Genomic DNA, 25,047 nt, shown 5'->3' with positions numbered 1-25,047 from the left:
ATTGTAGCGTTTGCAGTATCTAAGTTAATCATGTGATCTTACACTGAATATTAGTTTCCTCATCGGATTGCTTTTGTTGCCTTCAGATTATCCAAACCAGACAATTAACTCCCGGGAATTATATAGAAGTATCCTCACTAAACGATATTTAGTTTACAGCGTTGACGCTGAGGAACGCTTGTCAAGGAATGGCTAAATTTCAGGTAGGTTCTCGCTGAACTGAGTTTTTAATCCGTAGGTGATAAATCATTCATATATTGAGCTAAGGAGGCGAAAAATCAAGTTTAAGCCCATTTTCAAATACAATCTTAACAAGTTAATAAAGATGGTGAATTTTAAGCTCGGTAATGAAATGTGAAGGTGAATTAATCAACATGACACGAGCGTGGGACAAAGAAAAATTCTGAACTCAGTTAAATGACCTTGCTCTCCATGAGTTCTCGTAGCTCAGTGGATAGAGCGCCCGTCCGGTGTTCGGGAGATCATGGGTTCGATTCCTGTCCGGGACTCAGAATTTTTCTTTGTCCCACGCTCGTGTCATGTTGATTAATTCACCTTCACAATCTTAACAGTTTGTGGGCCTCTCCTAGTAGCGTTTTGGTGAAAGTCGTTTTGTTGAGAGCTTCGCAAATGGTACTTATATTTGTAACCTGACGAACTTCGGGCAGCGCATGGTTTTCACTGCATCATGTACGAGGAGGTGAAACTGGTGGCCAACCTGGCACAGTCTCTATCAGTTCCAAAGCAATACTTTCTCAGCTCTTCCAAATGATCGCTGAATTCGTCGCTGTTTGCTACGGCCACAAAAAATCATGGGGGAGGTGGGAGGGGGGACTGAGTCTCCCAAATTTTCAAATGGGAGGGCTGCAGCTCCCCCCTCGCCTCCTGCAGCTCTGCTTCGCCGCCTATGGCCGGAAGTCTTTCAATTTGTTGATATTAACTTCATTGGAGACCACTTAGTAGAGTCACACACTTCAGTTAAACTCAATGCGAACTTTGTAATTTCGTCTCAGTCAGTCAACAATGCAAACTGCCCAAAGACGCACTCTAACAAAAGGAAAACTCCGGGCAAAAAATTACTATATCATCATATTTTTACAACTCCTCTAGTTCCCCTTAAGAAAGCTACCCCGACACAAAAACTCTTCTGGTAATTATACCGCCCCGCCTACAATAAACCAATGGGCGTAGCTCGGTAACCAGCTAATTGCTAATCACATAACAATCTTTTGCTGTTTACCAGGCATCCTACCGCCCTTGTCTTGAGCTGGAGATCAAAGTTCTCCGCGGGCGTGACGTCGTGTTAACGTCACCTCAGTTCTGTAAGTATATGAGGTCGTCACACAACGCTCTTCTCCTTGGGGTACTAGCTTTGATGGCGCAGGAGAAATTGGATTTTTGAATATCCTATTTGAAGAACCTAGTCATCTTAGCTTATCTTGTTTGATGATCCAATCAATTAGATCTGGTAGTTGCAGAAGTCCTAACAGGCCTAATGCATTTTATTATTATTATTAATTATTATTATTATTATTATTATTATTATTATTCGTTTGTAAGTTAGTATTTCCCTGACATATATATTGTCCTAAGAATTTTTACAGTTGTAATTTTTTATAAGCCGCTAATAAACATTATTATTATTATTATTATTATTACTGCCACACACTTATAATGTTAACAATACATATACGTACATTACTTACAATACTAATACAACTACTTACTCACAGTACTACATCTACTTACACTTCATTACAATACTCATGCCATATGGTTGTAAAAACATAGTACAAGCACAATTGTAAACAGATTGCTAATTAAGGTACAAAGCCCATGCACAAACTCCACTTCTTATAAAATTTGTTCATGTTGTCAGTATTAACACATATAAACTTTTCTGTTTCATACTTAACTTTTGCCTTTAGTTTAAAGGCGTTTATGGTAGGAGGAGTCAGATTTCTTCTGCAATCCCATACATATAATGTAGCGACTAGAAGCAAATAGTTCAGTAAAGGGTAGCTTGGGTAAATTATGCCGATAATGACATCTTGCAGAGTAAGGTGGACGAATTGTCTTGTCAGTAGGTAGAAAAAGTATTCAAAATTTTTCCAGAAGAGTTGCACAAGGCTACAACAAAAAAGATATGGTAAAGGGTTTCTGGTTCTGATTTACAGAACGAACATTTATCCTCTGATATATAACCTATCTTTACTAACTTTGTATTGGTAAATAGTATTGAATTAAGGACTCTGTATTGGAATGCTTTTATGAATGGTCTAAAGGAAACCTTATGCGGTAGCCAGAAAACCTTTTTCAAATGATCCTCTGACAAATTAAAAGTGTATCTCAGATGTTGAGAATTATTTGAAGCTGGGCTTTTGTGCTTTTTATTAATGTGAAGTAGTCCTTAGATTTCTCTTTTGACACATCGAAGTCTTCCAGTGGAGAAATTTCGGAAGGAGTGTGTTTCTTGGTTTTTAGGTGTAATGGTACAGAGTGACGAAGTACTGCCCAAGTTAAAAAGTTAGTTTTGCTAATTTTGCTTGAAATAATCTCAAAAGAATTTGTGGTATCTGTGTAAAATAAAAGATCATTTACATAAATAACGCCGTTTTCAAAAAAAAATTCCATAGAAGATGGGCTTATCGCTTATTCATATCTCTTTGTTGTTCCACACTATATATTGCCATTTTTTTAGTATCATAACCGTTTCGAAATTCTGACCACCACTGAAGTAACTCGGAACAAAAAAGGGAAGGTGAAAAGTGAAGGTGAATTAATCAACATGACTCGAGCGTGTCATGAAAAATTCCATAGGAGATGGGCTCATCGCTTATTCATATCTCTTTGTTGTTCCACACTATATATTGCCATTTTTTTAGTATCATAACCGTTTCGGAATTCTGACCACCACTGAAGTAACTCGGAACAAAAAAGGGAAGGTGAAAAGTGAAGGTGAATTAATCAACATGACACGAGCGTGGGACAAAGAAAAATTCTGAGTCCCCGACAGGAATCGAACCCATGACCTCCCGAACACCGGGCGGGCGCTCTATCCACTGAGCGCCCGCCCGCCCTCAAAAAGGGAAGGTATAAAAAGAGACCTCAGTAACGCTTCAGTGATACTCGTAGGTAGCTTTTTCAAGCACCGTCATTCTCTCCAAAGATTCTTTTCAGCCAGGCTAACCGTAATGATTTAATCATACTTTCAAGATCGATCATTTTTAATCCGCCATTCTCGTATTCATTTATCGTGGACAGTCTTGTTACTTTATCCGTTCCTTTCCATAGAAATTTAAATAATATTTGGTTCAACTCTTGGACGATTTCCTTTGGAGCAGGCAGAAGTGACAAAATATAAACAAATTTAGGGATCATTAAGGACTTGATAATTGTCACTTTTCCATAAACAGAAAGACCTCTTGAAGACCAGACATTTATAAGTTTTTTAACGGTATCCAACCTCTCGATAAAATTCTTTTCGTGTAGTAATTTAGTATCATAGGAATAATAGACCCCGGGAGCTTTGATTGGTTTGCCGTTCCATTTAATACCAAAGGATTTTAACTTGTTATTTCTTAACGAACCCAACCACATTCCTTCAGTTTTAGATGTATTTATCTTAAGTCCTGACAGTTTTCTGAAAACATCGTGGAGGTTGAAAAGGGCATGCGCCGAATCTCTGTCTGATAGAACAGGCCTAGCTAATGCATGATTACGTCACACATTCAAAACTGATCGCCAAGCCTCGTACGCGCGAAATTTTCTCAAACCGCTGCCATCTTCGTGCTGTTTTCACGAGGGTATTCTTTTCATCTTTGCTGCTTTGGGAATTTTTCAGCGATAAAATGTGCAATTTGCATTTTTAAAGCGAGGCTTGGTGGTGAAATTTTCTTGTGTGATGTTTGTTGATCGTTGTTTTCTTATTCCCCTGACAAGTCATGTTAACCCACTAAATTGAATGCGTGTGAGAGTGTTATTGTTTATGTGCACAGGGGACAAACCAGATCCATATGTCAAGCTCCTCATTCCCACAGCTCCAAATGGCAGTCGGCAAACGTCGGTGAAATACGACACCAAAAATCCGATATGGAACGAGGCTTTTCAGTTTTATCTCGATCCAGTGGTGCAGAACCATTTGGGTGAGCTGTAGTGAAAGAGTAAATCTCCCTAACAGAGAGCTTATTACAAATTAGGATCTAAGATTATGTAGCCTGTCCACAGACGCTTTTTTTTGTGTATTTATGAGTTATTTTTTCTTCGAGTGCGCCAGCAAGCGCCGAGCGCACGCGGGAGGGTGAAAAAAAATATTGTCTTTCCTTAGCCCCACCCCACTGCGTTTTGGCTCGTTCATATTTCCCGCAATTAATATTTTGATTGCGATCTCGATGAACTCAAGACGAAATAGAGGGTGTGTGGACAGACTTAAGTTTACGTTGAGCTGTATCCGTTTTCGTAGAAATCACTTTGGTCGAATCTGACAAGTACACTGCAGATGACGGACTGGAAACTAAAACGTTTGACGTCAGTGGACTGGAACTTAATAAAAGTTACCAACACACCTTTACCTTTGGCGAGGCGTTTCAGGTATCGATGTTCTGTGTGTTATTGTCCATCTTACCTTAAGACAACATCAAAAGCCTCACAAGTTTGGACTTGTATTTCAGCTCGTTATCTCTTCATATCAGAGGTAGTTAACATTGGTTTCCATGTCGCTTTTGGAGACGACGTCTCATGTCTTGAAGAGTACTCAAACGAGCAGGCTCGCAAATAAAAATACAAACCTTGAAATTGGAATATATCTTGGTCCTACTTGGTGTTATAATAAATTTATTGTCAAAGTTATTCGCATCGATAGTTGTGGAAATTCGGCTCAGAAAATTAGGAAGTTTAAACCCAGCGTTATTTAACTGGAAAATGTGAAATATGGCATGAGTATAACATTAATCTGCGCTTGTAATGACTTACTTATCATTTAATATTTTCATCATTGTCTGAAGTGTTGATACCACTCGTTATCACTTGTCAGGATTCAAAAGTGGACGTGCAAATGAAAGCCACAGATTGGTGAGTGAATGACTTGTTTCAAAAGTGGGGGTAGAGGGAGAGAGAAAAGCTCCCAGAATTTAGGTACGCGGCGAGTTGGTGGCACCCTAAGGGTTGCCAAACACACACACAAAAAGAGAGAAAGGTCAGGGGTGTTGTGAGTGACACCGTCGGCAAAGTAAACAAGTATAAAAGTACCTCATTTTTTCACACATGCCTCATAAACTCCCCATTCCCAAAATCACCTTCAAGTATTTCACAGCTCCCTGTCCACTCATTAAAGATTAGCATGTACTGTATTTTTGTAACACAGTTATACTACTTTATCCAAATTTATTGTCGAAAATAGTGAGTTTAAATAATGTTATCTATAAAAAAGCTAGACTGCCAATGCCCCCCACCCATCTCCCCAAAAGACGAGAACTCATGACCCCCAAAGTGTCAAGTTCAACACGGCTAGTTTTAAGTCGCCATGATATTACCTGCCTGTTTCTTTTATTATAGAGCATTCTATGCAAGGAGTTCCTATATTAGGCCTAATTTCCAGGAAAAATCCGCTTGTTTCTGTATTGTCTTTAACTAAAAAAATACGATGGTGATGTTTTAATTTTTCCACTTTGAAAAGCACCGCGCCTTCTGACTTGCGATACGATATAGAGTTATGTGACGGGGAAAAGGCTTTTCTTCAGAAAAGAAAGAAAATAATGTTGGAGGCCATGAAAAAATATCTAGGGGAACGAGGACCAAAATCTCTTAACGAGGTAAGAAGTTTGAAGTTAAAACTAAGGTACTTTTGACAAAGCCATTAAATTCTAATTCAGATAAGTTGCTTAACACTCACTATAAACGATACGATACAAGCCCATTATCTTGTTATTTCGATTCAGTTCCTAAAGAAAGGCATCACATATAAAACGTCTGCTTATTATACCCTTTACAATTAAGTATTATAGATCGAGCTTGTGTAGCTTCGTGGCTCGTGGCTCGTGGCTCGTGGCTCGTGGCTCGTGGCTCGTGGCAGAATCCAGATTTTTCGAGGAGCCCCAATCTTGACATGCTCTGTGGCAATGAGTGAAAACGTTTAACCATCGTCGATATTGGAAAAGGCTCGTTTATGGAGGAATCAGCTCTTCTACGATCATTCTAGATCTCTCTAGGACTCAAGTGATTCGGAGAAAGGAAGCGGTGTAAATATTCGGTAATACGTTCTTGATTGCCTTTTCCAGGTACCCAACCTCGTCATTCTTGGCGCCGGAGGCGGGTTTCGTGCCATGGTGTATCTCAGTGGTGTGTTCTGTGCACTGAAGGACATGGGACTGTTTGATTGTTGTACGTACACTTCTGGCCTATCAGGGTCAAATTGGTATGTCAATCACAGTTTCTTTGTTCTATACTATAGACCCTAGTCATAAATGGCTATACTTCTTTAAAATTATTTTGTATGCATTTGAATTAGCCCAATTAACCTCGTCTGAGAGTAAAAATTCTTTTGAATTATCAACTCGAAAACGAGGTTAGTCGGGCTAATTTTAATACTTGCAAAAGAATTTTTAACTGGCTGCCATTTATGAATAGGGCATAACTAATAGCCAATTGGAGTCCTCGTAGAGTCTAAACTGCATCATTAAAGTTGAAAGAGCGGCCTTCGACAGTATTCAACAGTACTTTACCATAAATTAAAATACTTTGGACTGATTAACTGCAACTACAGTTATCCTTTTAAGCGTCAGATATTGGACAGTCTTGTAATCTGCTCTCATCCGAACCTTAAGCCTCTGACTCTTTCATAGTTTAAAAGCTCTTCTCCCAAATCCTAGAAATAAACGCCCGTTGTAGATGTGAATTAAAGGAACATGCTGAATATTGAAAAGATATTTGATTGCAAGTTCTGAAAGAATTATTTGCCAACTATGTTCACATCCGTTCCTTGTCAAACTTTGTAAACTTAATATATTTTGTAAACCCTTTGAAATTATTGTATGTGCCATGATTTATGCATGGGGCAATTTTCTAAATGCGAGACGTAAATTAAACCATCAGCAACACTCTCTCTAGGTTGCTATTTTATAGCAAACGTAGTACACGGAGCAGCCGAAAAGCAACACGATGAACGTTTTCGTGGGTGATGTAGCAGCTCTCGTAAGGTCTCACATGAATGGCTTGCTACCCTTTGAGAGAACAATAGAACAAACAACAGAAACAATGCCCCTAGCCCTAGAAAAATAACAGCTGCTAACAATGACGAGAATTACAAGCTTCCGAGAGCTGCCACACTTCTGCTTTTCGTCGCGTTAGTTTTGTGGTTCGGTTTATCACGTTTTGCCCAGCCTATTTCTCGAGGATGCCTTATGCAAGGCCAAACCTGAGTAATGAACGCGCCTTTTTCGGTGCACTTGATCTGTCATTAAAGTCCTTTCTATATTACATTCTCGTCCCGCTTCAGTGTATAATGTTTTGCCGGCCCAGCCTAATTATCAAGGATACCTTATGCTCAACCTCACCTGTATAATGAACGCGCATTTTTCTGTCCACGCGATCTGTTGTTAGGTTCCTTTCGATGTTATATTCTCATCCTGAGTGGCCCAAGATTCATCCTCAAGTGGTGAAGAATGAAATGAGAGATATTTTTGAGGATAACTGGATGATGAAGTTCTTGTTTTCTCCATCGTGGCTGATAAACCACTTGAAAATCATACAAGGAAAGAAAGAGCGAGGCCAACCTGTTACTTTCACTGATTTCTTTGGTTATCTAATTGGTGACGTGTTGCGAATAAAGGTTAGTATACATCTTTTATTACGTGGCTTGTTTTTGTAGCCGATATAACGCGCGCTCTGATTGGCTAATGCTAGGGCATTATTCTCCCGTAATGTCCACAGGCCGATTACGGGCCCGCAAAGACAAAGCAAAGCACCATATAATAAACAACTTTTTAACCACGAACGTTCGGTCTTTACGGTAAGATCTCGAAACTTGGCCTCGCCGTTTTGACCTCGCTATCGCTCGGTCAGTACGGCAAGGTCTCGGGTTGAGATTTTCCCGTAAAGACCGCACTCTCGGTCAATAAGTAGTTAGTAATTAAAACTCCGAGCTTGTCATGATCAGATGGTAATAAGGTGCAATGTGCTCGTTTTCAAAACGAAAAGCTCCTTTGTGTTGGTACTTTTACCCCCCATACATGTTGCCCTATCGCAAACGTTTTATTCCATGTTGTCATAACAACTTGCTAAAAATCCCGTTAACTACCTTTTAATTCCTGTTGTTGTTGGTGGTGGTGGTGGTTGTGTCCTTCTTCTTCTTCTTCTTCTTCTTCTTCTTCTTCTTCTTCTTCGTCTTCCTCTTCTTCTTCTTCTTCTTCCTCTCCCATGCCTATTATTTTTTTTTCTAAGATACAGAGCACTCTCCAAAATGTACTACTTTTTCTGTTAAAAGCGAAAAGACGTCCCTAAGCTAAGTGATCAGCAGCGTGTTGTTAAAGACGGCTTGGTACCATTTCCTCTTTACAACTGTGTTCACGTCAAAACAGATGTGCCAGCAAGAGAGTTTGGTGGTGAGTGATTCATTAATCTTTAATTTTTCCTCGGCCCCAAAGCATATGTTATGCGCCACTACAGAAACTCAGTTTGGGCAGAGACAACACCAGCTGATGTCGGCTCACAGATTGGCTGGATTATCAGAGCCGAACCGATGTGAGATGTGATTGGTCAGCGCTAACCAAAGGCAACCATCGACCAATCATAGTTAGTTCTTGCATTAATCTATAATTCCCCTTTAAGTTAATAGAGTATTGGCCTTCGTGTGGGTTGTTGCTACATCGTGCTGACGAGACCAGACCAGACCAGACCAGACGTGGCCAGACCAGACCAGAGTCTGATAAATATTGCGCATTTCAAGCAATGGCTCGAATTGTGTTATTGTGATCGAACAACTTAATGAATTTCTTGCTCTGCAAACTTTCCACTTCTCTCTTTCATAGAATGGGTTGAGTTCACCCCGTACGAAATAGGCATGGCAAAATATGGTACTTTTGTGAAGACAGAGCAATTCGGAAACAAATTTTTCTGCGGCAAGCTTGTACGTTCTTACAAAGAACCGCCTATCCATTTCCTTGAAGGTAAGATTTTTAATGTCACACCCCCTCTCCTAACCGGGTTCAAGCTCTGGTGGAGATCTTTGTGCTGTGTTCTTGGACAAGGCAATTTACTTTCACAGAGTCTCTTTACTGGGGGTACTGATGGTATTAAACCATACACTGGACTAGCATCCCATCCAGGGGGAAGCATGCTCCTCGGAAACTGGTTTAAGCCCGGCGGTAGACGACGCAGATTTGTCTTCGGTGCCGACATAATAATAATAATAATCATCATCATCATCATCATCATCATCATCATCATCATCATCATCATCACCTTTCTTTATTGCGGGTAGCACACAACGGTAATAATTGAAACACCAGACCGCCTCACGTTTGATTGGTCATTTATTCATCACTTTCCACGACCTCACTTTTCTTCATTTAAGCATAAGTTTACCGAATAAAAAGCAATGGGGGGCGGGAGAGTCTGTTTAAAAAGAAAAAGGCTTGTACTTGCTCATCTGGCCAGAGTGTGACGCCATCATTCAGAATAATTAATAGCCTTTTGCGTCGACAGGTCTGTATGGCAGTGCGTACACTTTTGTAGTGCAACGTTGTCTTGCCTCGGGAAAAAAGCCTGCTTCTCTGGAAGATCAGATACGCATCACTGGAGAATTGCTACAAGAACTGCATAATGGTATGAATTTATTAACATGTTTTTAGATCATAGTGTGTCCAATATATGTATTATAAGTAAATTGATATAATTAAGGGCAGCTTTCAATCAATAAGCCCGAGACAGAAACATTCTGTTGTCTTTTCACTACTTAATTTTACAGTAAAGGCATGCCTCAGAACTGTCCATCAGGGTATCCTCCTTAGTGAGTTTTTGATTTATACATGAACATATGTATGTTTTCAAAAGGCGAATAAAAAGCGTGGAGACAGTTACATAGAAAGAATATTAAACCGCATGAAAATGTTTTGAAGATGTCCCATAATCGAACAATTTTTGGATCGGTAGCGAGCTAATCCCGGGTTAATATAACTCTTGAAAACTGTCTTACTAAAACCTTCTTGACTGAACCAGTATACAGAAGCTTCACGGTCCGGCTTACCCTTTGATATTCAATTTTTCTCATTTTCGCCTAAAAAGGCACAGAGAGGTTTTTCGTTGTGAAACACCAGTTGTAATATGTAATAGACATGAACGTTCGTTAAAAACTGTCTGGAAGAAACATTTGTCATTGAAAATAACTTTAAAAGGATTGGCCGTGGTTAACAATAAGAAGGATTGTCTTGTATATAAAGCAGGGTTTTGTTTACACTGGTCAACTCATAACTACACTTTTTAATATATAATATATAGTATATAAATAACTATGTTGTTGAAAATATATACGTGCTTTACCCTGCAGGAGGAGCGATTGACTCAGACGAAAGTCTGTGCTTTGATGCTGAAGAGAGCGATAACGAAGAGGCTCAAGAGGACGATGTCAAAGCAAAACAACAGCTCGTAGAGCAAGAGCCTGAGGAAGACGACAGTTTTGAAAACTTCTTGAAATTTCTCGCGGAAAAGTTTCCAATTCTTAAGACCCGTGAGGGCCGAGCAGGCCTGGTCCATAACTTTCTTCGAGGGCTCCAGCTGCCATCGGCGCCAGTCCCATCGGGTAAGAAAATGTCTTCTTGTACATGACTAGTTGGCTTCTTCATCCACACCACGGAATCCATGACGAATAGACCGTGCGTTATCCGGAGGCCAAGAGCTAGCCAAGAAGCTGCAATAATGCGTGAGACGAAAATGATCACCTTTTTCCAATGATTGATTTGAACTGTTCTCTGTATTTTTATCTCTTAGAACTTTCTTTTGAGCTCTTTTACTTTTATAAAGCGCTTAGCAGAACAGATCTGAATAGGCGCTATATAAATATCTATTATTATTGTTGCTTTTATTACTATTACTATTATTATTATTATTATTATTATTATTATTATTATTATTATTAACTGCTTCGCTTTCCTTCCCTTCCCCAGGACCTGATGCCGTTGAGGACACTGTAGACCAGTATAGTGTGAGGTCCGAGCGTATCTTCCTGATTGACAGTGGGTTGGTGTTCGGATCTCCTAACCCTATGTTCTTTATGACACCTCAGCGAACTGTGGATGTCTTCCTGTCCTTTGAGACAAGTGATCGTCGCTGGGATGACAATCCGCCCTTCAAGGTATTGTTAATTGTCATGTGATCTCATTAGCAGGAGGGTTTAAATTTCTTGTTTTAAATTATGATCAGGTACAAAGAAATAGATTCCGATATCTATAGACTATAGCATGGCGTGATAACTAAAATTTTGCGAAAAAAAAATGCAAGGGCTCATTAATTGGCGCTTGTGCCTGTCAGAAAATTTTGAAAGCCAAGGTCTCGTTCAGTATTTCACGCAAAGAGCTTATAATGTCGCCGATTACTAAATTTTTGAAGCTCTTTAACCAATAGGTCACGTTCGATATATCAACATTCTAACATCGATCCGCGGCTTTCGGGTCAAAATTGCATTTTTTAAAGTTTCCTTTGTCTTTCAATTCCCAAAGGAGACTTGGATACAAAGAAAACACCACCAAACATAGAAGTTTGTCCTGAAGGTCTCGGAGCCATGTTAGAATATTGATAAATCGAACGTGGCCTATTAGCATGATGCCTTCTCCACACAAAGCCGTGTGTTAATGAGGCAAAATGTCAATAATGACGTCAGGAACTCGACTCTTTCCTCGCTGAAGAGAATTCTGACGAAGAACCCAACAAATTCCACTTTGATGCGTTAACTTAGCTTTACTGAGATCTGTGTGCCGTGAATGGTTGTTCCTTACGCGTCAAAATTCAACAGCGCGCGACAACCAATCAGAAGCCCTAAACGGATCTCTGTGGAGCTACGTCATCAGAATGGAATTTTTCGGGGCAAATACGGGAGACTACAGACCTCTTTTAGCGAGGGATGTGTTCAGCTCGAAAGGAGAGATAACGTATTTCGAATTCTAATCTGGTTTGTTCTTCGTTTTATCCTATATTTTCAGGAGCTCTTGTTGGCTGAGGAGTGGGCGAAAAAGAACAACGTGAAGTTCCCTCCGATCAACGCCGAAGAACAATTCAAGAAATACGGATTGAAGGAACTCTATGTATTCCATCATCCCACCGACCCTTCATGTCCGATCGTGATGCATTTTGTAATGGTAAATTTAACGTTTCGGGAAGAAAGCGCACCAGGTAAAAACTTACTAAAGTATCTACAAACTACGATTCTTTGACTGAACCGTCACTCCAAAGCTTCCTTAACTTTTGTAACTTTCTTAAAACGTTCAAGTTATCAAAACGGCTGAAGCCTCAGGGGATTAATAAATTTTAAACTTAACAAGAGAAAACATGTAGCCTTATTACACGATTAAGTTAGTTCAGAACTGAGGGCCAATAACTAAAATCAGCCAATCAGATTGCTCCATCTCTAAGCATTGGACCGGACACTGTCCCGAATGATCCTGCAAGATCATTCTGGAAGATTTTCTGGTATTTTCGGTCGTGTAATAAATCAAGCTTAACTAAGTTTGCTAGGGACCGTACTGGGAGAATATCGGCCCGAGGTCTTGAAAGTACGGTCCCGAGCAAGCTTGGCTAATGAGATAGATAGACAGAATTTCCCCGAGGAAGGAATAACGTTCAAGCTTGCTAAGGCCTGGAAACGAGTGTCTCAAATGTTGCTTTTATCGCGCAAGCCCGTTAACCAGAGTAAACCCATTTTAAATGATCCAATACTAGGCCTGTCTGCGCAGCAGATTCAATTGTGACAACTGGCTACTTAGAAGTGGTGAAATTTCCGGTCTTACGCCTTCCCATGTGAGGGAATTTCCTGTAAAAGCGAATGGGGATGATTTTTGTACCGGAGGATAAAGTTCATATAGATTGTTACCGTATTGGTAGCAGACACACCTTTAGAGATACCCTGGTACCTAGCTTAGGGAGTGTTCAATAGGGAAACATGACTATGATGACAGGAGCTATCCCTCACTTGAAGACTAGTTCCTCTTAACCGTGAAAATGAATTCGACCCACGCCCCAAAAAACGATTTTTAGACTTTTATTAAACTGGGGTTTAATTTCCTCTCATAATTTCTTAGACATCGTCACGTTTATCACACGTTAGACTATACCGGGATTTTACTTTCTAATTTCGGGCCATTAATTTTTCTTAGGACCTTAACGAAAAAACTAATTAACTTTTATCCCACTTTCCTTTGACAGGGGTCAAACGAAAGACCGACGAAGAGAAGAAATTTGCCGACTTCAAAATCCTCGATGACCCGGATAATTCCTACAGCACCTTCCGTTTTCAGTATCCAAATCTTCAGTTTGATCGTCTCTCAGATTTAGGTTACTTCAACACGCTTCTCGGCGAAGATGCCATCAAAGATGTCATGGCTGAGTGTGTGAAGAAGCTGCGAGCTTAGGTCAAAAGACTGGCAGGCAATGAAAGAAAAATGCTTTGTCACATTTAATCAATCAGCAGGAGGAGTTTCTTTTCTAAAATAATACCTATTACAACAAAATTTGTTTCATAACCTCAAAGCACACGCAGAACGTTAAATTGAATTAAGAACTAACTTGAAGACAGAACAAGCTAAAAATTATTGTTGATATATAGTTAACGTAGTTAGCTTGTTTTTAGTGTGTTTGGGCAAGTTAGTTAGCTGGTAATTAAGATAGAAAAATTAAAAAGAACAAAAGAGCTCGGAAATAGTCATGCCATAATTTACGTGCGAAGTTCAAATAGTTCAAATGCTTAAGTGAAGCATCCTAGCATTATAATCAGAAACTAGCGTTGAAATTTAAAATAAAAGTCGCAAAACTTCTCTGTTCCGTTTCCTATCAGATCAATGACATTTTCCGTTGTACTAACGTATGTCCTTCCTTTCTTGTTTGCTCCCTTGCTTGCTTTCTTCCTTACGTCTCGGTCCATCAGTACGCACCACCCCTCCCCCACCAAAAGAAATGATAAAAATAAAAATAAAAATACAGTGGAAAAAAAAACAAAAAAAAAAAAACGGACGAGGCCAATATCCAGCCATCTTTACTGAACAATCTTGGTCAATAGAGGGTTTATAACATGGCTTGAGCATCATTTCTTTGCGGGACACAGCAGGCAATCCTGAGCATAGGCGTACGGGCCGGGGTGGGGGAGGCGGGGGGGCTGCAAGCCCCCCAGTTACAGAAATTTTTGAAAATTTTCGGGCAAAACGCTGATGATTCGGGCAAAAGTACTCGGGAGAAAACACTCTAAAAGGTAATCAAAGCCAGGCTTGTAGGGTACTTTCTCTGACGTTCGCCTTGTCAAGACGGAGTTGAGTTCAAATGATCTAAGGATCCAGGAAATCTGTTTTAAAAAAGCCATATATAGTTAAATGTGTATCGTGGAAATTCATGGGGATAGGTATTACTTCCATCAACAAAACAATGACAGAATCAAAGCAAACTAAAACCTAGACTTTTGTTTTTGTGGTTGCTCTGAAAAGAGCCGTTTTGAATGGCTCCACAAAGAGCCGTTTTAAATTTTCTTGAACTTCTCGTACGAGGAAGAATTTAATGTTTCTTTTATAAGTTCCTGATTTTACTAGGCTATCGATCGAGGTCATGGAGTATGAGAGGTTTCAAAATAACTACATTGGAGTCCCAATTTTTCGAACCCTCATTTTTTCGAACTTCCCGATAACTCGTTTCCCTCTCCTTAGTCGAACACTGTAATTTTAGCCCCGATTCCTCAGAACTCACCGATTTTTCGACCCAACTTTCGTTTCCCTTGGAGGTTCGAAAACTCGGGACTCCACTGTAATTTTGGAATGATAATAGTTTCATTAGACGTGAGAACTGTGAAAGTTTTTGTTTTTACTGCGATTTGAGTGCGTTTGTACAACACATGCTTTCGGGCACTGTGTATTTTTTTTCGGCCAATAAGGTCCCCCCCCGCCTCCCCCCCCCCAAGTCCGAAAGTGCCCGTACGCCTATGATCCTGAGCGTGCCAGAGAGCCCTTTCTTGAGAAGCCAATCACAGCGCAAGATTTGGTTCATCTTGACACAGCCAAAAAGTCACTGGTAATGCCTATGGTCAGGACCCCGGGGGTCAGGACACTTCCCTACTAGCAACTTCGAAAAAATCACGCCTAGCCTGCACCTGCAGAAACGAACAGATATTAGCTTGCGAAACAACACAGTACAGTGGCTGTCGTGCATCTAACCAAGAGCTCGCTGAAGCTGTAACCAAGAACCTTATGGTGAATGTATGACCTCTACTATTCTGGGAGCGTTGGGGAGGAAAGATTGCGTGACTGAGGAGGACTGTGAGTAAACTTGAGCTTCCAAAATAAAATACGGTAAGTACTCCAGGTCCTAAATTAAGTTGTTGTCAGTAAACCATATTATATTTTTTCGTTGAGGGATCCTTGCCCGAATATCATTCTTCCCTCTGAATTTTCAAAATCACCGCGCTTTCCCGGTCCAATCGCCTCGCGCCATTTGTTCCATTTGAGCGCGAGCAGCCTGGGTTTTCAAGATGGCGGAATGAAACGTGGAAAGGAGGCCGTAAAGTCTTATCTCAGAAATATATGTTTTGCCGCTGTGAGAAATACTCGGTTTGTGATGGAGTTATTTGAAGGATTAAGGCGAAGAAAGGGTGGCGTTAATGAAGGAAAAGATATAAAGAAAGAGGAGAAAACTAGAGACGAGAAGAACTTGAAGGACGCTGCAGCTGGGACTGTGGAACCCGGAACTTACTGGCTGACAAGAATCGTGTTTTTGAGATCTCTTGGCTTCATTTATTGTAAGCTGTTAAAATAATTCTTGCGTTTTGTAGAATCAATTCTTTTCTGAGAAATAGCTTCAGGGTAGGCCATGCTATAAGCATAAGCATAAGTATAAGCATAAGAATATCAAAACCCTGCGTTCTTCTTATGCTTATGCTTATGCTTATGTTGCTATAGTGTCCAGTGAGGACATGCTGGCATAAGCATACACATAAGCATAAGCGTAAGACTATTAGCCAATCAGCGAGCACTTTATGCTTATGTCAACGATGTCCTCACAGAACATGCATAAGCATAAGAAGAAAGCTTATGCTTATGCTTATGTCGCAGCTGTCCTCACTAGCGCATAGGCTTCTTATGCTTATGTTTATGCTGATGCTTGTGTCTCAAGTGAGGACTGGCCTTTAAGCTTGACTTAAGCTTATAAATAAGACTAAACTCCTTTTGTAACAGCATATATGTAAGCATACCAAAAAGTCCTGCTCTGAAGAATTTCCCAATGTTTCTATTTGTGCACATAAAAAAAGTCATGTTTTGTTTTTGAAAATTGCCAAGATTCCATTTTATGAACTGTGAAGATATGAAACTACACTGTTATGTATACTGTCATACAATACTCTGTATCTGCACGCAAAAGAGACTCATCACCATCATCACTATGGGTGTACTCAAGGGAAGAAATGCTGGGCTACTGTGTATGTGCCATTGTTCAAGAAAATATCCATAGATCGTTTTCATAGTCACGCAATAAAAAATAAATCGAAAACCATTCAGTGGATAAAGTCAAGAAATTGTGATCTTATAGGAAATAGATAGAGAAGATAGAGAAGACACCTCTCCAAGTTTTAGGTTTCTGCTTTTTCCCAGACTGCAGATATTTGTCGAAATGCTTTGCAGAAATTTACAGAGCCCATAATGGAAACACCATGTTGGTGCACCTCTGTGGTGCACCAATATGGCGGCTGGAACAAATAGACATTTACATAAGCACTTTTCCTAGTGATCTAACTTCTAAAAAAGTTAAAAATCATGAGATAAGTATATAATTTTGACAAATGCGATTGTAGCTTTGTGTCACACACCACCATAACTCTGAAATTCAAAATATGCTGGTTTTCAAACAAAGCACACTACTGAGCTGTAACATTGTAAACAGATATAAATTTACCCCCTCTTATGCCTGATGGGGATAAAAACTTTGGTGGCTCTTTAGTTTTCGATTTTAGAAAATGATGACATCACATGAAAACAATCTATACCCATGGTTGTTGCTAAAATAGGCATCCCCCTCCCCAGGTTTTTTGGTCAGAATGCCCTCCCCACTGCTCAAGAAATTCCAGTTTAGCTTCACACTTTCCTTTAAAACTTTTGGCATTTGATAGCCAACTCCCTTAGAGCATTTTCTATGGACCAACCTAAATACCACAACTTCTCCCTCCATCAATGTCATTGTCACTGTCCTCAGTATGCTTTCCCATTGAGCATTCTGTCCTGCCTTACCTGTAGGCTTGAAAGGTTATATTCTCATGTACTGAGATGCCAACCTAAAAAATCAAAATAAAATGCAAATCAAAAGATCCTGGCCTCTAGTGACCTGTGACAGGGCTATTAATAGGGGCTGTAACCTGTAACACCTGTTCTGGCTGGGTACATGTATGCTTGATGGGCCTTTTAGGATGTTACGGGTGGACTTGCCTGTAGCTCATACAGCTTGCCTATAAAGTAACAGGTTTGTTATGGGTTTGAAGATCAGTACTACAGGTGAATCAAAACTTAACAACAGCCCTGTGCGATTTTTAATTGCAGTTGTGGCCTTTGCAGTAGCACTCAGTCAGAACAAACAGCTTTTAGGCAAAAATGGGCTTCTTCCATCAGACCTGTACCTGAAGAGATTAGAAGATCATTTTGATGAGGCCGGCTGGAGGAAAATTCTTCATGTTCCCACGGTGCTTCTTTTAACTGATAAAAACAAAATTGATGAGCATTTGGACATTTTGGCGTACACTGGGCTGTTATTTTCAGGAATTGTTGTACTCAGTGGATGTGGGAATATCATAATTATGGCATTGTTGTGGGTTTTATATCATTCTATTGTCAATGTAGGACAAAGATGGTAAGTGCAGATCAACTTACATTAATATGGTAACCATTGTGCTAATTTGCACCTGAGGAAAATAAAACAGGGAGGTATAAATGACCTGGGTTATTGCACCTCAAAAATACCCACGAAAACTCACATCAAGAACATATGCCCCCCGAAATACCTCGCTGTTACCTTTTTTCCCTCTCTCTCCCACCCCTCCACCTATGTTTTTATATAAAAAAGAAACTTAGGGGGTAATGTCTTTAAAAATAGTCTTTTTTGGCTCAGATGCAGTGCTCAAATTTTCCTGCATTTTTAAAACATCACTTTGTGATGTAATCAATTCCACTTCTTCAGCTGCATACATGTAGCTTTTATTACAGTTTAGTAGATAAATTAAATGTTGGTAATATTTATAACCCTTGAGTTGCTATTTTTTATTTGTACATTTTCATCTTGTTTTATCTTACTTTGTTGTTTTTAGGTATTCATTTGGTGAGTAGTATTTATTTTCACATGTTCTTGTGGGTTTTATATGGTGTTATTAAATTTGCAACACTTAGTAACACGCCTGCTCTTCCCGTTTAACAAAATTTGTCAAAACATTCCAGATTAAAGGAGCTGATACTATTATTTAATATTTATTTTCTAATAGAAGAGAATTTGAGAAAGATATCAATTTAATTGTCATGAGCGACCAGAAAAAAATTATGTGAGTCCCCAATGAAAGTCTAATCACCCATGGTCTTCTACTCAACAAATTAAACCTAAATCTAAGAATGCTCTGGAGAATTTACCAATAAAAACTTGAAGTTTGAGTGATTGGCAGAAGTTCTTTGTTTCATAAATCAGGTTGACTGTTAACTTTATTGCTTAAATTTTTAGGTTGGGAGTCACAGCTTCTTGAGACAGGCTTTCTTGCAATATTTTTGTGTCCGGTGTTTAAACTGCGTCAAGTGCCTATTTACACACCAACACCTCTGGTTGTTGTTTGGGGATACAGATGGCTTATCTTCCGCATTATGATTGGTGCTGTAAGTTCTGTCATTTAATATTATAATTACTTAGAACCAAACACCTGCAATGCACCATGTTAAGGGCTATGAAGAACTCTACACGCATTGCGGACCTATTCTGCTTTGTTTTCTACATCTGGATGTCATGCCAATTGTAGAAGTACTGCTGTTAGTGCATGCTTTCTTGCACGGTGTTTTCTCAATGTTTTTTGCATAATCCACATAGGGTCTGATAAAGATAAGAGGTGATCAGTGTTGGCGAGACCTCACATGTATGAACTACCATTATGAGGTAATTGATCCTTATTTCAGACTAACAGTCTTCTGCGCTGTGCATTTTGTTTGATAAAATTAATGTTGTTAACAATGCTACTTCTTGTATCTTGAACTCCTGGCACCTTCCCTTTCCTTAGTGGCTCTACAACAACCATTTTATTTTGCATAATACATAGAATATCATTCAGCGAAAGAATACATTACACTTAAATAAGCAAAAAAACTACTCAAAATAGTAAAAACTAAACGAGCTGAGTAGTTACAAGAATTATTATGCTTTAAATTGGTTGTAGGAAAAATAAAGAAAAGACGAGGTAGAAAATGGGCTCTAACCTATTTGTGCCTTAATCTCTGCCTTGAATTTTGTAATGTTGCAAACCATTTTCACATTTCTCCCACTTACCACCATTTTGGAAATTAATCCTGCTTCCAACCCTCTCCTCCCCCAGCTCCCAAAGACATGCCCCCTCTAGGCCAGTTCCCACCCAACTGACTCCTTCCCCAGCCCCTACAGTATAATGTGCAGTGTACATGTAACTTTATGAAAGATGCAACTAACTGTAAGTTCATTTCATTTTTTTTTTTAAATACTGATTTTTATATGCATTACAGACTCAGCCTGTACCCAATCCAATGAGTTATTTTATGCATCAGTCTCCAGAGGTCTTTCACAAGTTTGAAACACTGACAAATCATTTTATAGAGCTGGTGGTTCCATTTTTTATCCTCCTGACCAGACCATTTAGAATTTGGTGTGGAATTTTACAGATTCTTTTTCAGGTAAGCCTCTACCCTCCTCCATTTTAATAATAATTACTATTAATGTTTTTGAAATCCTGAGAAAAAGGAGGTTCTAAAAGCTAAGATTTTCAATGAGGTCTTAGAGCTGATTGGAATTTCCAGAGGGCTCAGGAATGAAACCAAAAAACCTTCCATGAGAGAGGTGTGGATATTTTATTGAGCTTTTTGTAACTAGATACTTAAACTATGGCCAAAAATAAGGTTTCCTCAGAAGTTCTTCTAGCTCATTAGCTGCCTTGTTGATTTAACAGGTTGTTTTGATAATCAGCGGTAACTTGAGTTTTCTGAACTGGCTGACGATTCTTCCCAGTCTTATGTGCTTTGATGACAAGAGCCTGGCATTCCTATTCTCATCATCCTCTGCTAAAAAGGAGGTGATCCACATACAGCAGCTTCCTAGGATTGGTGCTCCTGGATCCAAACCAACATGGGGTATTTGAATAGGCCATATTCATATTCTTGGTTTTGGACTGGAACTAGCTTGCAACTGAAGCTAATACAGAGAGTCTTTTCAAATGCAAATGGCATTTATCTTTTTTTTAATTATGCCCCCCCGCATGAGGCTCCATTGCAAGCTAATTCCAGTCCAATACTGAAAATACAAATATGGCCTATTTGATTGTGTGTTTTTTTATGATAATTAAAATTCAAACACCAATACAATGATTATTTTACCTCAATAAACAGTTTATGTACACATTACACTGTACGTTACAAGGAGCTCCTGACATTACTTTGTTTTCAGTTACCAGTAGTTTTTTCTATTGTTTATTTGTACCTTTTGTAATTTTGTTGTAAATTGTCATTATTTTTTTTCTTTCCTTCCTTTTACTGTAAACTCTTGTCCCTGCCTGGATTAGTTCTGGAACTAGTTGCGAGGCCAAGCAACTGTAACTGTATGGCACAAGAAAACAATAAAATTAAAGTTCAGTTCAGTTCAACTATTCTAATTTTGCATGTTCTTTGCACTATACTGAGTTGAAATTAAGGTAGCATTTAGTCATGATCCAAAGCATTCAGAACTAAATATCCAAGCCATACAAGTGACATAGGAGGTATTATTATTAATTCACTGATTTGCTTTTTTCAACCAAGCTGTTCTTGGGGCCAAAGTGATAAAATTGTGCTTCATTGAAGGAAAAAATCAATCTCATTTCCAGGGTCTCTCATCTGACCGCCCTCCTAGCATGAGAGAGGACGGCTCTGGGGAAGACCCTGGGAACGAGGTTAGAAAAAAATATCACTTCTGTACAGGTTACTTAAGTTCATTCCCCAGTATTGCACTGCGCATCCATACTGCGCATAATTTCACGCGTGATTAGCGCACGCATTAAAAAATGGCGGCTTTTTGTTTACAGCTGGACCTTGCCATATAGGTAAATCGTCATTTTCTCACAAACGAGTATGGTGACCTATCACTTTTTTCTGTTGTTTTGAATTGAGTAATAAATTTCTCTGTGTAAAATAAATATGGACCAATTCTCAGTGAAGAACAAAAAACCAATCGTCGGAAACGTGAATTTAGCAAGCAATCGTGACTACAATCATGGTGCTATTATAAGTATTTATATGGGTATAAACAAGGTGCTGTTGTTCCTAAACGAACATGGGGACCCCTCGTTTTTATTTCAAAATTTAAGTTCCTATAATAAAAACAATCAATGGGCAAAGTTTCACGAAAATCTCAGTGCGGGTTCAATTTCAGTGGAATGACCTTAATTTATATTCCTATGTTATTTTATAAGAAACAGGTTTTTAAAAGTATATTTTTGTGAAACAATTTTTGTTTTTTTTTTAATTTTTATTATTTTTTTCAGTTTTTAGTTTTCAGTCCTGTAATAAAATGAAAGCTCGAACAATCAAGGATTTGCACTACTCATGACATTGGAAAATTCGTTCAAATTTCACTCGCTCGCGCAGTTTTGAGAGAATTTTCAAATATCACTCAAAGTGCAAATCCTTAATCGCACTGGTATTCTAGACTATGATTACCGGGAATACTTGGGATTTAGGTTTACATTTAAGTTCTCAAGTTTTTTTTAGAGGACTCTCGTGGTGTAACCTGCCATATTGACTTCTGCAGGTCTTTGTGTGCGGCGTGTGTTTGAGCTCATGCTTGCTGCCATGATAGCATATCTAAGCATTCCTGTTGTGCAGAACCTGCTGTCGTCACGACAAGCCATGAACACATCATTTGACTCCTTCAGGATAGTCAACACGTATGGAGCCTTTGGAAGGTGAAGTAACTGATAAAATAAACCGTCCACAATATTGAGAACGACAGATAACATATCAAGGAAATGTGATCATAACTAATGCTCCTAAAGCCTATATCTTCAGGCTTATACTAACTTTCATACCATGCCATAGAAAATACAACCAATTGGAATACACTAAAGCTGTTCTATAGTCGATGGTATCTATTTTGGCTACGTGTGTTGTCACAGTCTGATTAATGGAATTTTTTGCGCCTCAAAATGCGTGGTTATCTTTCATTGTATTTGTTTAATACATGTAGCAGTTTCAAGATTATAAGACTATAAATTGTAAGCAAACCGTCAAATGTGACTTGAAAAAAATGGTTAAAACAGTCATGATCTTTTCGGAAAAATACCTTATTAAATAAACCTTCCAATTTATTTCATTACATTGGTGGATATTTAACATGGGCTTTCTTAAAATCCGACAAATTCTGTTTGCTCTTCCCAGCGTAACAAAAGAAAGGACCGAAGTGATATTTCAAGGAACAAGAAACTCGACCATTATACCAGATGAAGATGGAGGCATCTGGGAAGAATATCAGTTTAAGTGTAAACCTGGAGACCCCAAGAGGCGACCATGTGTTATTTCACCGTATCACTACCGACTGGATTGGCTCATGTGGTTTGCAGCTTTTCAGGTCAGTAAGAAAGGTTTATCCCTGGAAATAGATACTTCTACTTTTGTTGTTTCTGTTGTTGTTATTTTCTTTTAATACTGGGATTTGTCGAATCTGCGAAAAGAGATTCTCAAAATAGCCAAGCCGAGTAAACTAAAGATTCGAGGGATATAGATTTGCCGAGAAGCCTGCCAGACGCTCGTTCAATGCGTTCATATCGTTTTTCCATCCATCCTATATCTACGCTCGATTACCAGCCGCTGGAGCCCGCGCTCCTTCCCCGAACCGGTCTCGAGGGAGCGGCGGAAATCGAATCGAAATCGAATTGAAATGGTGCAGCGGTGAGAACGCTCACCTTCTATAAATGTGGCCTGGGTTTGATCTAATTACAATACCCGGTGTCATGAAAACTCTTCCTTGTGTTGTGGGCTAATGAAAATTGCATTTACATTTTACCATCAAGCAGCAATAGGTGCATCCCTTTGTAAATTATGCGAGACAGTCAATGGACTTGGTAGTGAATTTTGCCGTAATGAAGACCTTCGCTTACTTGCGAGTCTCTAGTCCCTCTTAACTATCCTTGAAAAAGGAAGTTTTTGAGTTTAAGCTCAATTGTCTTGCTATTTCTTCTCTTGTGAGTCGTAATTTCAAGAAACCGTTTTACTGACGATGAACTATTTTCAGAATTACCAGTACAATCCCTGGTTGATTCACTTGGCAGCTAAACTTCTTGTTAACGATGAACAAGCTACTTCACTGATAGCACACAACCCATTCTTTAACGCTACACCTCCCACGTAAGTATACTTCATTCATCCTACACACAGACCCAATACAGAGATACAGGATTGCTTGTGAAATCAGTTTTTGTTAGTTTGCATGATAACCTTTTGTCCTTCCTGCTCCTAGAGTACTGGTGCGTCCAACGCCTTTTTGTTCGAGCCTTTTCGTAGAATAAAGCGGCTACACGGACCATAATCCATCCCCTCCCCCGCCTCCCTGCCGCTTAAGCATTTTGTCAGTTTCCCAAAACGTATGTGATACCCATTTACATCCTCTTGGTTGGAGTGAGCTCCTGGGAAATTAAGGCCTCTGGCCCAAGAATTCAGCACAATCACCCCGATGCTGGGCTGAACGCACCAACCATTAGACGACGCCAGCTCCCGCCTTACTCTTTTGTTTTAATTTGATTTATAAACCTTTTTTTTTCCTTTGTGTTTTTTTTATTAGCTTCATTCGTGGCGAACATTACCTCTATAAGTTTACAATGATTGGCAGCCAAGAAGCAAGGGCCGGGTATTGGTGGAAACGCACCAGAATTGGATCTTATTTTCCACCTATCACGTTACGAGCCGTCAGAGATTACCTGGAATCACACGGATGGAAAGTGCCAAGACTCAAGAAGACAGTCTATAATATGTGACAGCTCTAAGATTAAATACTCTTGTACGCACTTAAAGTTAAGCCAGTCAAACTGGTTAATATATTTATCAGAAGGCGTGAAAATGGAGTTTGTTCTACGAAGTCAGATTTCCACTACATTCTATAGCCTAATTTACACACTACGATTTCTCGCCCGATTTTTGGGGTACAATAAAGGCCCTAGCCTGTGTCACAGCCGCCTCTCAAGCTCCCGATAAAGAGGAGAGTGAATCGGCGCTTCTTAAAGGTTCTCGACTCCAATCTAACACGTCGGTGGATTAGGAAAAAATTGTCCGCACAGATTGCAGCGCGTCGAGCTAAGTTTGTGAAAGAAAACGCCACGCGCGAGCAAATTACATCTGCACGGATTTCATTACATTTAAAGTAACTCGTCTACGTCGCTTTAAAGATGATTCGCATTACGATTATGGTTGCCAACAAATCAAGCCGACAATTCGTCATGTGTCAGTTTACCAGACAACCTCCCCCCACCCCCCCACCCTCCATCTCTAACCTACTCATCAACCCTCCCAGCCTTCCCACTCAATGGCAAACTATGATTAAGGTTAGAAGAAGCGCTGCGTTTAGATCGAACGTTTTGCACGTACCCAA

The 25,047-nt window shown here is 39.5% G+C and overlaps 2 protein-coding genes across 2 annotated transcripts in view; both read left to right on the top strand.

Annotated features, from left to right (window-relative positions):
- LOC145490706 (lipase maturation factor 1-like) overlaps positions 1 to 24,922 on the top strand; it is a 42,896-nt gene extending 17,974 nt beyond the window's left edge. Inside the window, exons 2-12 of the mRNA XM_081469795.1 lie at positions 15,199 to 15,976; positions 17,766 to 18,072; positions 18,527 to 18,537; positions 18,928 to 19,076; positions 19,285 to 19,350; positions 19,947 to 20,114; positions 20,387 to 20,567; positions 22,219 to 22,372; positions 22,845 to 23,034; positions 23,698 to 23,810; positions 24,244 to 24,922. Of these exons, the coding sequence (XP_081325921.1) occupies positions 15,718 to 15,976; positions 17,766 to 18,072; positions 18,527 to 18,537; positions 18,928 to 19,076; positions 19,285 to 19,350; positions 19,947 to 20,114; positions 20,387 to 20,567; positions 22,219 to 22,372; positions 22,845 to 23,034; positions 23,698 to 23,810; positions 24,244 to 24,436 (1,791 nt within the window). The 5' untranslated portion in view covers positions 15,199 to 15,717 and the 3' untranslated portion in view covers positions 24,437 to 24,922. The remainder of the gene's footprint in view (positions 1 to 15,198; positions 15,977 to 17,765; positions 18,073 to 18,526; positions 18,538 to 18,927; positions 19,077 to 19,284; positions 19,351 to 19,946; positions 20,115 to 20,386; positions 20,568 to 22,218; positions 22,373 to 22,844; positions 23,035 to 23,697; positions 23,811 to 24,243) is intronic.
- LOC145490705 (cytosolic phospholipase A2-like) lies at positions 126 to 15,183 on the top strand. Its single transcript, XM_081469793.1, has 15 exons — positions 126 to 203; positions 1,244 to 1,322; positions 3,999 to 4,145; positions 4,463 to 4,590; positions 5,033 to 5,070; positions 5,675 to 5,810; positions 6,276 to 6,412; positions 7,597 to 7,825; positions 8,480 to 8,597; positions 9,024 to 9,161; positions 9,700 to 9,819; positions 10,541 to 10,792; positions 11,157 to 11,344; positions 12,189 to 12,378; positions 13,408 to 15,183. Exons 1-15 carry the CDS (start codon positions 189 to 191, stop codon positions 13,611 to 13,613), a joined length of 2,121 nt encoding a protein of 706 aa, XP_081325919.1. The 5' UTR covers positions 126 to 188; the 3' UTR covers positions 13,614 to 15,183.
- Positions 24,923 to 25,047: the final 125 nt, after the last annotated feature.

The sequence above is a fragment of the Orbicella franksi genome, chromosome 6 (assembly GCF_964199315.1).
Source record: "Orbicella franksi chromosome 6, jaOrbFran1.1, whole genome shotgun sequence".
Lineage (NCBI taxonomy): Eukaryota > Metazoa > Cnidaria > Anthozoa > Scleractinia > Merulinidae > Orbicella > Orbicella franksi.
Note: the sequence above shows the minus strand (reverse complement) of the source record. Positions and strands in the feature narration are given on the sequence as shown.